The sequence below is a fragment of the Nipponia nippon genome, unplaced genomic scaffold (assembly GCF_047370975.1).
Source record: "Nipponia nippon isolate SJK-2023a ecotype South Korea unplaced genomic scaffold, ASM4737097v1 scaffold_1, whole genome shotgun sequence".
Classification (NCBI taxonomy): Eukaryota; Metazoa; Chordata; class Aves; order Pelecaniformes; family Threskiornithidae; genus Nipponia; species Nipponia nippon.
Genome location: NW_028262290.1, coordinates 72,055,895 through 72,069,005, shown reverse-complemented (window position 1 = coordinate 72,069,005; position 13,111 = coordinate 72,055,895). Strand labels below are relative to the sequence as shown.

General features: G+C 41.5%; 1 protein-coding gene across 8 annotated transcripts in view; it reads right to left on the bottom strand.

Annotated features, from left to right (window-relative positions):
* The window catches only part of EPB41L4B (erythrocyte membrane protein band 4.1 like 4B), a 196,316-nt gene that overhangs the window by 118,870 nt on the left and 64,335 nt on the right, over positions 1–13,111 (bottom strand). For all 8 annotated transcript variants that reach the window (XR_015705195.1, XM_087759587.1, XM_087759548.1 and 5 more), the window contains exons 3-5: positions 6,323–6,365; positions 4,032–4,110; positions 567–611 (exon numbers count right to left, since the gene is read on the bottom strand). Coding sequence is in view for 7 of the 8 variants with exons in the window: in XM_087759587.1 (XP_087615713.1) it covers positions 567–611; positions 4,032–4,110; positions 6,323–6,365 (167 nt within the window). In the remaining variant the exon portion in view is untranslated. The remainder of the gene's footprint in view (positions 1–566; positions 612–4,031; positions 4,111–6,322; positions 6,366–13,111) is intronic.

The following is a 13,111-nucleotide window of genomic DNA, read 5'->3' as shown; positions in this document are numbered from 1 at the left end:
CAAGCTTGAACTAATAGAGACAACACTAAATTGACTAAGGAATAATTTTTGCTCCAACACTGTATTTAGAACATGTGGTTTTGGTTTTGTAATTAAAAAAAAAATAGAGTAGGTGTGAATTTATTGGCCAGGATGAGACTATAAACATACAAAATATTTTTGCAGGGTTGACCTGTACAGAAAGTGTTGCACTTCATCGTCTTTTCCTCCTCTATTTTACCTACCATACTGAAAAATATGGCAATTCCATGTTACATTTTCAAGTCATAAAAATCAGAGGACAGTCTTTGCTCTCTTTATACATTTCCATCACCTGGTCAATCCATCAAAGGTCTTTACCCATTCTATTTGTCAGTAATACAGTCATGATGCACACAAAGCCATAGATCTCTATATTCTAGAGGAAAAAAAAATGCATGTGGAACTGTAAATCACGTTTATAATCTGTGCATGAATACCATAAAGAATTAAAAAGATCACACAGTGAAAGTAAAATTTTAAATCACTAAGAGATTAACTGTTATAAATACTTTAAATTACAGCTGCAAGGGCAAAGAGGTACTTACTTCCCTGAAAGAATGTCTTGCCGGAGCTGTAATACAAACAGGTACCTGACAAATAAAAATTCAGAAAGTCAAAAGTATATATAACGTCATCTTTCTAGCCCCAATGGCTGGAAAAACATCCCAGTTCATTGAGTAGTCACAACATTTTCATTAACTTGCTCCTAAAAAAAAAGGGCTTTTGGGATCACTCAGGTACACCCTGCAACCTTCAACCTTCACTAAAATCAAGAAGAAGAGAACATTTTTCATCTACTGGCTGTGTTCAGGACATTGTCCAAAGCCTTGCTGTTTAGGGTTGTGCTCTACCTGAGCATACACCACAGCAACCTAAATGTTATTGACACTCCAATGTTCTCCTGAACTGGGTCTTGCCCAATTCAAGCAAGAATTGAACTACAGGATCTAGAGACAAAATGCAGATAAATGCATGAGGACTTCAGGGCTACCTTCTCAAACAGAAATACAGAACATGAAAAAAGTCCAAACTGGGCAAAAGGAAAAGCTCAGACTGAATTTTCACTTAAAAATAGCAGAGAAGTTATGAATAAAAGAAATCTGAATTCCATAGAGCCCACACATTCATTTAGGAGGCCAAGTAGGAGTTTACAGCCTTCAAACTGTAAGCAGTATTTTAAGTTCTTGATGATCTTCAGCTCTAGGCATGCTTCGTGTTTTACAGCCACTCAGAGAGGCATGCGAAAGTGCCCCAGGCCATGCAAGAGCTCTGTTCAGGACAGGATGGCACAGGCCGGCGCTGCACTGCTCTGGACACTGGGGGTGATGCTTGCAATGACGAGTAACTCAGGAGAAGAAAGCATGAAACACTACTGAGAGTCAACCCGGTAAACGCGAACATAAACCTCTACTATCTTTACAAAGGATGCTAGAAAGACAAAGTGATTTTCATCACAGAAGATGTGCTGTGAACGTGGTGAAGGATGAATAGCTGGAATTAGACAGGAGAACAGAAATGAAAATGAAGATTAAAAAGACTTCTCATGATACACTAAAGCAGAATCAGATTTATCCACACTGGCTGTGTCACATCTCTGATTCATATACGTGGCTAATACCTGACTTGCCAATCAAACCTGGGTAGTTGCGTGCATAGACTAAGGCTAGGCAAGTATATTTCCTATTCTTATTGTTTTCCCCTGATGATTCACAATCCCATGAACTCTTCTAAATTTGCAAGAAAAACCTGGGCACTTCTTCTATCGGTGTCAGCTGGCCTATGCAGCGCTGGAGCTCTGCTCTGGTTGGTATGGCTTACTCTTGCTCCTTTTCTGCATGCAGACTGACAAGCATCGGCACCTCTCCTCTTGATATTCCAAATCAGCAAAATACCTTAGAAAATCCTCCACAACATACACGTACAGACACATTCCTCTGTTGTTCTTCTAAGTAAACTAACTAATCAGGTCCCATAAAAGTGACAGAAGATGTCTTCCAAAATGCACTGGATTTCAACTGTGTTTTTATACTGGAAAAAGACAGAGTGGGTGAAGGGTATTCAACTCTTCCCCATTACTGTGCTCATTATGAGAAACCGGAGTCTACTAGAAGACAGGTCTCCTCAAGGAATTTTGAACACTCCCCCCAACCAGGCCAGTTCATGGTTACTGTTAATAATCATTTTTCTTTCTCGTCTCACTCCCATTCCATTTCCACTTGGAATAATTCTGAGTATATTATATAGTTGCTAATCTTCACTTTTTACTCAATGTGCTACATGGAAAATACGATCCAGCCAGCATGAAGATTCTTAAAAAAACAGCAACACTCAAAATTACTTTCCCCAGCAAAAACGAAAAATGCAATTATTTCTTCACTGTAAAATCGATTTCCAGCTCATTTTCATTTTCCTTCCATAGTTTCACAGTGGTCTTCTGTCAAGCTTATAATTAAAAAAAAATTGTTCATAACACTGAAAATTTAGCTGACTAAAGTGTTTTTCTAATTAAAATAGTCTTCTGAAATGCCACCTTTCAGCAATAACAGATCACAAAGCATCAGAGGTTAATACTTTCAAAGGAAATGTCTTACTCGATCACAGCAATGATCACATAGCTCAGAAACACACATCTCACAGTGACTAGGATCATATGCTTCAGAGGATTAAGAAAGAAATCTTGTGGTAGACAGTAATGGAATAATTTGACCACAGCAGAAATGTAATACTTGTCAGACACGCATGCTGATGTATGAAGACTTCCATCAATTTTCAGAAAATATATATTATTCCTACTCATTTAACTGCCTTTTCTCACTAGAGATGCCCAAAAATCACCCAGTTTTTTTGATTCTTTAAGAGCTTATACTCAATTACAGACGTGGCAGGGAGTTCTATAGGTTAATTATACATTGCATAGGAATATGCCCTTTTATTGAATTAACACTGCTGCACTAAATTGTTACTGGATATTAGAGCCTCCATGTCAGTCTCATAAGGTGGTGACAATTAGCTCTTTGATCTTGTCTCAGGCAGTGAAAAAAATACATGGTCAACACAGCAGATACAAAAGGAGAAAGTAATCATATGCCTGCAGGCGTAAGTTTAATGTAAAAATCACATGCACATGAACTACAACAATCAACAATCTTTAAACACCTTAGGCTGATTGGGAGTACACTGATTACTGCCAAGCAAATTAGAAGACATAGAAAGTGCCCTATGGTGAGAAACAGAACAAAAAAAAAGATAAAATAACATTAAGATAGATGGTTACTATACAAAGAAGACAGAAAGTTGGCAGATACAAAAGAGAAGTAAACCCTTTTCCTCCAGCTGCTCCTTTCCCAATTTTAAGAATATCCTCTAGATCACACCAGGGTGCTATGAACCCAGCAAGGTATCGTCCTCACAGCCCAGAAAACAACCCACCAGATTGAAACAAAAGACTTCCAGGTATTCTAAGGTGACTTTATACAATGCAGTCTTCGCACTTTTTGCACCACAGAGAACTCCTGGGGAAGTGGAAGAGATTCAGTCAACCAGCTGTTAACCAAGAACTCAAGCTGTCTATTCCCACCATTCTGTGGCTTTTGGACCATTATTAAATCACCCCCAATTCTCAGAGCAAGGGGGACAAAGCAGAGCACTGGCATTTTAGCGGGACGCGATGGAAAATCCTCTCAGAGATGTGGCAGGTGTCGCTGGTGTAAAGAGCAGGTGTCTCCCAGCTGCAGCTCTCCCCACCCAACGCTGCCTTTCTTTGCTAACTTCAAAGCACCAGAACACAGCATCTCCGACAGACTAAAAGACTTGGAGAGGCCCATGGATGGGTTTTGGCAGCGAATAAAAAAGATGATGTTTCTCTGACAGTAGCAAAACACCTAAGAAGTCAGTCAAAATGACCACTCTTAGCAAGAAAGCTCAAATCACCTGCTTGAGTACCCCCACATACCTCAGTTGTCTTATTTAACCCTCTGCCAGTTACCAAGTTAACCATGCATAGTTCCTACCTTGTAAACTCCTCATGAAGGTTGTTCGGTTCTGATGAATAGTACTTAATTCGAAAATGCAACGTGTACGGAGGTCCGACTGTATATGTAGAGATTTTAAATGGGGAAAAAAAAGTTTAGACTAGTTGCGGTTCTGCTAAGGCAGAACAACAGCCACCACCCCACAACCCAAGAAATGCAAAATGAACTACGCTTTTCAAATTCTTCAAAGAAGCAAATATGTCATGTTTTTAAATTTAAAAATGCATGCAATAAAATAAAATAGATTATTACCATACTTTATGATACTCTAATCATTAGATTAATCAAGTAACAGTCCATTTGGCAAACACATTTTTGTTCAAAGAGGTGTGCCCTGCAGCACGCTGTGAATGACAGCAAGTTCCAGGTCCACTGCCTGTTTCCTGGGGCAGGGGGAGATGGAAGGGAGGGGGAGGGTGAGGATGATGCTTCTTGTTACCAGGCAGAAACATAACTCAAAAAAACCCCCCACCCAACAGATGAGCTTTTGACTGATACACATGAATGAGAAAAGGTAAGATAAATAAGGTGAAAAGTGCTGGAGAGGACTCTGGAAGGCACCCATGAACACAGAAAGCGAACAAATTCCATCAAGTGGAGTTGCAAGAATTGCTGTTTTCTAATGCCAGAAGGTGAATGCTAGGTCTGACTTTCTATGTAACATAGATAATAAAATGTTACCCAGCTACCATGAGACTGTGACCAATGCATCCTTATCTGCCTAAGCCTCATCTTCCAGACCAACAGCCTGCTGGTATATTAAGTGCTGGAAAAATGACTTTTTCACACCTTTCTAAGGTCTTCTGTAACACCACATCAACACAGTATATATGTACCTATTAATGATCCATTCTACTAAACGACGTGCAGCCAAAACTCTAATAGTTAGAGCTTTGACGTTGTGTCCAACGATAGCTCCTAGCAGACAGGTTGTAGCACCCAAGGCTGACAGGCAGGCACCACTGGTAAGGCCTGCATCAGCGAGATAATGACTCTTACCTGCCCACTGCTGGGAAAAACAGAGCAGTGAGCAACACCTACCATGGAAGAGGAACTCTTCGTAAAGCACCTGCTGAATGCAAGGTAAAGAAAAGTATCTTCTTGTGAGACGGACCTTTACAACACTCATCAAACTGCTTCCCTCTCTGGCGTTCCTCAGGGCAGGGCTTGGCTGATTTCTTTTTAAAACAGGCCCGTCACAGATTAAACACAGCCAAAACAGTGCAACTAAACTGGTTGGAGGTGTTACAGAATTGTTGATTTTCCACATTTTAAGACAGATCAAGAAACGGACAAAGCTATCACAGAAAGCACACCTGCAAATCACTTAGTCACTTAAGGTAAAGCAGTCTGTGATATGACGAAAAGGTGAGAGAAAGCCAACCACCAAAACCTTACCCATAGCAGCTATCTTTACCACCTATTCTAGCAGACTGACACCCACACACCACGGGGTGAAAGCAAACTGTGCTAAAGGCCTTTGAAGAAGAACTCCACCATTTACAAAAATCGTCTAGTTTGGATACTTATCAGAAAGAAAGGCAAAGCACCACTGAAGTAATGAAGACCCATCTCTGTGAGGTCCTGCAAGGGGGTCAACAATTTCCTTGCAAAACGCTGTATTTTATTCTCACAGAAGCGATATTATCTGTTGGGCTATGGCTGTTGCCAGCTGCAGTGTATTAACAAATCACATCAGTGCCGATGCTGTACTGTACCCAAACCTGCAACCAGATTATTACAGATCCAGGAGCAACTTGCCGGTCTTAGCCGATTTCCACAAAAAACCTCAATGGCCAAACCCAATCCCTCCACCCAAGACTCCCTTTGATGAAACAGCAGGTATTTCTGCTAGTTTTATTTATAATATCCAAAAAAGAGGTTAACCGTTACACAATGAAATATTTTCTAATTACTCTTTGAAAAAAACCCACAAAATCTGTTCTGGAACAGAAGCAGTGAGAGAAACCGTGATCTGTGTCCAGGCAACCTCCTTTCACAGATCAGACTGGAATTACCTGGCAACCTACCCTGCCTCAGACAAACAGCACATGTTTAACGAGGGCTACTGAAGGCTAGTTTATTGCTCATAAGTGCTCTTGCATTTAGACATGATATAGTCAGCCAATTAGCCATTAAATTAAATCTATCTCCTGAGAAAGATTTATTCCATTAAAGGCCATATTTAAACATTCACAATCACGTTCAAATTCTCTAAGTTCAAATTCTCAAGGAAGTAACAAAATAAACAGGCAGAGACATGTACTTACTCTTTATTTGCTTCTTAATGAATTTTGAATGGTCCAACCAGTGCTAAAAAAAGAAAATTCACATTTAAAAGCAGTTCCATTTCAAGATTTTGTTGACACAATAAACTAATTACAGTAAAATTTAAGAAATAAAAATCTCTTAAAAGGAAATATTGCCATATTTATTTGCTAAACTTCTACACATCTGTGAAAGTGTTTATTTGCACATTTACCAACTTACCTTATTTCATGGGGGAAAGCTTGACTTATCAGCCTGCCAGGGAAGTTTCACTCTTCCAGAGAGGAAACCTCAAAATCCAAAGCCACAAAGCACCGGTGTGCAAGGAAAATAGCCTTTCATCCCCAGGTTTAACTGTTGCCCAAGTGCCCCTGAGGACAGCAGGCCAAACCCCTGGGTTTCAGTCTCCTTTCAACTCCCCTGTTTGATGGAAACTTTCCAGATCCTGTACCGTCCTGCCTTCCATTGCTCCATAGCCAAGTTTCTTCAACTTAAGGATAAAGACATAACCCCCACTAAAAGCATTTGAGAAACATTGATGCATACCCTGCCCCCAATTTTTAAACTAACAGCAAAAGATCTTGAATAGATGCAACTATGATGACAAAAAGGTATGCTTCTCAGCGAAGTTTATGCACTCTTTTGTCAGTGCAAGTTGCATCTACAGAAGAGTAGCAATAAACACTCTCTGGTGTAAATTTAGCTGAAATCTTTGACTGTCTCTGCACAACGTCCTACACAAGGCTGCAATCTGATTTGAAGCAACCCCATGTAAATACTCCTGTCACACAAGGTAATAAAACAGTATTTGGACTTCCTTGAAATAAATGTTTTTCTACCTTTAGGTATATATTTATTTTAAAATAATAAACTAGGTACTATGGAACAAAATCTTAGGAGAAAAAACCTCTTCCTTCCTCCCTATTAAAGCATTCATGCTTTCAGAAAAAGGAGAATCTCTGAATGACTACTTATCATTCCACTAACACCGTGCTACCATGGCTAAATAAATGTGAAAAATTATTTGTTGGATAGTAATGCTGGTATTTATTTACTAACTATGCCCTAAGCCAAGGCAAAAATTAATTTATCACAGAAGCGTATAGATTGAAAGTCTGACAACTTATGACCCTTGAGGTAAACAAATCTCACCAAAAAAAGGGAGAGAAAGAGAAATGGAACAATTATTCTGACGGTGTTTTTATTTGCATGAGACTTGCTAGACTCCCTTAGGTGAGGCTGCCAAGGAATCCAACCTTACAATCTGAGAAATCTCTACCAGAGTGCAAATAAAACATTACAGCAGCTCATACAAATACATTCCTTAGAGCTGCAGGTAATTTATTCTGTCTGTATTTTGCTTTCTTATGAAGAATTACACCAGAAACCATGCCTGTTCACAGAAGCTTTGTGAAATTTCAAACTTTTGATAAGGAAAAAATATCAACACTGGAACTTTGCTTTTTTAAATGAAATTATACAAGTCTTACTTTCACAGCTCCAAGGCAGCTTAATTTTTGATGCTTCAAATACCTAGGTATAAAAATGTCTTTCTCCTCAATATTTTTGGGGGTAAAGATACACCATTCACAAATATACTGATTCCATTAAAAGAAAAGTTTAGCTTCATGCTAAATAAAACCAAACATGAATAACACGACTAACATCTATACTACAGGCAAAAATCCTCCAATAACTTTTCATCTGTGGCACGGCACAACCTGAACTACAATAATTCCCGATGCAATAACAGCTGATAGTCCCAATCTTGGAATGTGGTGTTCGAGGTGTATTAAAACTCAAATAATAGCAAGTTTCAAACTCATTATTCGTAAGTGTAAATACTTCAAAGAAGGCTGAAAAATATCCAACAAGACTCTAGGAACTACTTGCACAAACCATTAAATGAGACTATAGCCTAGACAGGAACCTATCATTCATTCTCCATACCCAAGCAGCCAGAGGCAGACTGCTCCAGGAGATGCAACACAGCAAGCGTTAAACTCATCTCTCTTCTGAAGCAAGAATGAGCTGCCGTTTTACCCCCATCCCACATTCCACATCATGGCTGCGTGTTATGTGGCCACCATACAGATCACAAAATAAAAATACGGAGGTAGGACACGGACTGGCAGTACTATTGGCCCAGAATTCCCAGGCCTGGCAGTTTTCATGCAGCTTTGTGAACCAACACCAATCTACAAGTCAGATATTTTGTGCAACTTCTGTGAAAATCAGGCTGAATTTCAACAGTCCTTTGCCTCAGATAATGTCGGAGGGCTTCTTCACACTGGAAATCATACCAGCTTTCCAAACGTCCCTCTGAGCTCAAAAAATGTTGCCATCCTCTTCCTCCCTTTCACCTAAATTGTCTAGACGGTGGTTGTAAGCAGGAACACATGTGTATCAAGAAAAGCTCGTCTCGTCTTGTGGGGCAATGAAGGCTACAAGTGAGAGCTGTGAAGTCTTGAATACCTTGAAGGTGTAGAAAGTGATGTCAAAAACACTTGTCAATGAACCAGAAGAAAACCTCCAAAGATTGAGGTGAAGATTTCATAGCACTCTAGCTAAAGCCAAAAAAAGGTTTGGGCTTGGCTACATACTGCTTGCTGACTCAAGAACAGGAAAGGGAAAGCCATGAATTCTGAAGTCTTACTAGGAAGCTGAATAAAACCAGAGGGGACTTTTGCTCTCTCAGCACCTATGACTGTAGCTCTGCCTATCTTGGGCTCTGGCTAAACAACTGTATACCATTTCAGGATCCAGACTCATCAAAAATTTTAACTATGGATCTCACAGTGTAGGACCGAGGCTGACCACAGTCATTTCAACTATACAATGCCACATTCTCCATATCCAGTCTGGACTCAGAAGTATCAGTGCCGAACAAGAAGGAGGAAAGGAATTAATTGGTTTAGGACCGTGTTATGATAGGAAGACAGTATCTAAGCTATTTTGCCCACAGTAAAGGAAAAAAACCTTCCAAACCTGGCCAAACTGCAGGTAATCAAGATTCTACGATTACTTTCGAATAGAATAGAATAGAATAGAATAGAATAGAATAGAATAGAATAGAATAGAATAGAACAGAACAGAACAGAACAGAATAAATAGTTCAGTTGGAAGGGACCTACAATGATCAACTAGTCCAACTGCCTGACCATGTTATCAAGGAAGTCTGTTCCAGTGTTTGACCACCCTCTCAGTAAAGAAATGCTTCCTAATGTCCAGTCTAAACCTCCCTTGGTGCAGTTTTGAACCATTCCCACACATCCTGTCACTGGATCCCAGGGAAGAGATCAGCACCTCTCTCCACTTCCCCTCCTCAGGAAGCTGTAGAGAGCAATGAGGTCGCTCCTTTAAGTCTGTCAGGTAAACTGAAAGTTCAAATGCTGGATTAACTTCCATTTATTCCTGTTTAATCCCAGTATAATTTCTTTGCCAAATGAATAATGTTTCCTATGGTATTAACTGACATAAAACAGTAGTCACTGGTTGGGATTCATGTGCTGAAAACGCACACAATTCCACATGGAAGAAATACCATTTTAAAAAAAGATCTCTTAAGATACTGGAAGCACATATTTATCTCAGCATGTTCTCCTGTTGATCACTTACTTTATCTAATTGAAGAGCAAAAAATAAGTATCTCAACACTTCGTAAGTGGTAGCCACCAATATTTTCTCAAAATAGTCACGCAGCAAGGGAAAGACGTATTTGTGTCAAGATATAGCAGAAAAACTATAGCTACTGGAGCAGTCTACCTAAGGACCACAGCGACTGCCAAATGAAGACTGAAAGGGGGAATACCACAGGTTGACACAAACCCATCACACACCTGAGCTTTGCAAATTCCACCGCCTCTCTACTTGCTTCCTGAAAGAATGAAAAATCCTTGTCTTGATCTATACAGCCCTCAAAGGTGACCTGAAAAGGAAAAAAATTGTATTTGACCCTTTTTGGTTGGCTTGCTTTGCTAGTTTAAAATGCATGAAGAACGTCTTGAATAGACTGTTTTCCCTTATGCTTATTTACATACTTAACTAGCAGTAAGACAAAGCCCATTCTTACTGGAAGTTTTATTTGCTCTCTGAAAAATATTGCTTAAATGCTTTCTCAAGCCTTACCTGGAGGTACAGGAAGGAGAACAGTGCTAAATGCTCAGGTTCAGAAAAGAAGGTATGCTAAACAAAAGCTGGCACCTTTAAAACCCCAAATCAATTATCCCTTTAACTGTCTTCTTGCTGTCTGATTTCTTAGGCACCTGAATCCTACCAAGCTGTCTGCCATTAGCCACATGGCCTTCTAAAGCAGAGGATTAAAAAGTACATAACACATGGGAGGAAGGAATCACCAAAAACAAGCTACCCACCAAACCACAGTTTGGGGACTTCTCTACACATGTAAAGTTAAAAAGTAACAAAGGAGAAAAAGCCCTTTCCTCTTTTCTTCTGAAGGTCATCTTTTAAATATTATTACGGTAGTAACAGAAAACCAAATGAGAATTGGGGTCATGGAGAAACTCAGGGACTACACAAGCATATACTCAGAGATGATACAAGCTCCCAAGAGTTCACAGCTTAAAACAATGAGAAGATTGTTCTTCACACTCTCATAAGTTTCTTTGATCCAGCCTAGAAAGTTCTGTTCCTCTTGAAAACGTAGATGCAGAGAAAAACTGCTTTTAGATAAATTGCTCAGATACAACTCCAGATTTAATGAACACCAGGGCTGATACTGGTTAGCATTTTCAATAGGAAGCAGGGTGATGGGACACAATGCACCTCCATAGGGTGACTAATGACTCCAAACTACAGAGAAAGAGAGAGCTGGGACACAGAAAGGCATTCCTAAACTGGCTGGAGAAACTATTTGAATAAGGATTCTGCGAGATCAACATGGACAATTACAGCACTCCCATATTACAAGCCGAGCTGAAAGGGAGAGGGGAGGAGAGTGCCTGGCTTCCACTGGGCTGCTGCGCCAGGGTGACAGGAGGAGACTGTCAGAGGGCCACCAAAGTCTTTTGGGCCTGGAGGTGGGGGTTTTTCAGTCTGAGGACAAGAAGCCTGCCCAAGGGGTGACTGAAGATTAAGCCAGACCCTCTGCTGCAGTGCACAACAAATAGCAACAGATCAAGAAAAGAAGTTAGACAGACAGCTTTTGCTTTGGTGTGGTGGTTTGACCTCGGCTGGACTCCAGATGCCCACCAAGCCGCTCTATCACTCCCCCTCCTCAACTGGACATGGGGAGTAAATATGGCGACAGGCTCATGGGTCAAGATAAGGACAGGGATATCACTCAGCAATTACCGTCACGGGCAAAACAGACTCAACCTGGGGAAATTAGTTTAACTCTTTACCAATCAAATTGGAGTAGGATAATGAGAAATAATAACAAATCTTAAAACACCTTCCCCCCACCCCTCCCTTCTTTCCAGGCTCAACTTCATTCCTGATTTCTCTACCTCCTCGCCCCGAGCAGCGCAGGGGAACGGAAAATGGGAGTTGTGATCGTTTCATCACACGTTGTCTCTGCCGGTCCTTCCTCCTCACACTCTTCCCCTGCTCCAGTGTGGGGTCCCTCCCACGGGAGACAGTCCTCCACAAACTTCTGCAACATGTGTCCTTCCCATGGGCTGCAGTTCTTCACGAACTACTCCAGCATGGGTCCTCCATCTCTGCTCCGTGCCTGGAGCACCTCCTCCCCCTCCTTCTTCACTGACCTTGGTGTCTGCAGAGTTGTTCCTCTCACATATTCTCACTCCTTTCTCTCAGCTGCTTTTGCGCAGCAGTTTTTATCCCTTCTTAAATATGTTATCACAGAGGCATTACCAACATTGCTGATGGGACTCAGCCTTATCCAGTGGTGGGTCCGTCTTGGAGCCAGCTGGAACTGGCTCTGTCCAACACGGGGACAGCTTCTGGCGCCTTCTATCAGAAGCAACCCCTACAGCCCCCCGCTACCAAAAACTTGCCAGACAAACCCAATACATTTGGAAAAGCAGTTCTGCTAGGAAGAAGTGCTGGATTTCACCCTTAAGGTCCCTTCTAGCTGCTTCATTGGGACTCCTTTTCAAGAGTGGGCAATAAACAACAACAAAAAAGCCAACCAATAAACCAACAAAACAACCCAGTAAAAACGCTTTCCTCCTTTCTTATTTGGCCCTTTGGTGACTGCATCTGGACTCCTCTGTCCCCTCCTGGTCTCCCCAGTCCAGGAAAGACGCTGATGGGTGGGGTGTGGGCCCAGCACAGGGCCTTTGGGCTGGTGAGGGGCTGGGGCACACAAGGGCAGGCGGGGGGAGCTGCCTCTGGCCTGCCTCGAGGATGAAGGATCAGGGGTGGACCCGACGGCTGACTTCAGCTGCCTGCTGGGAGGCTGTAGAGAAGATGAAGACTGACTCTTCTCAGAGGTGCGCCGTGGCAGAAAGAGGAGTGGCACCAGACCCAGGAGAAATCCCAGATAGACAAAAGGAAAAGATTGTCACCATGAGGCTGCTCAGACAAAGCCCAGGTGCCCAGAGGGACTGTGGAGCCGCCTTCCTTGAGGGTATCCAAACATGACTGAACAAAGCCCTGAGAAACCAGATCCAGCTGGGGCTGCTCTGAGCAGGAGCTTGGATATATGCACTCCCTTAACCAGACAAGTTTTGGAGGCATCTTTCAGGATGCTGCTCTACAATCTCACCAAACTGACTTGAAGGCGGAGCGGGGGGGGGGAGTACACCTTCTGCTCATATAGCATTCCCGTCACAAGACCAGATGAGACCAACTTTTCATAAAATACT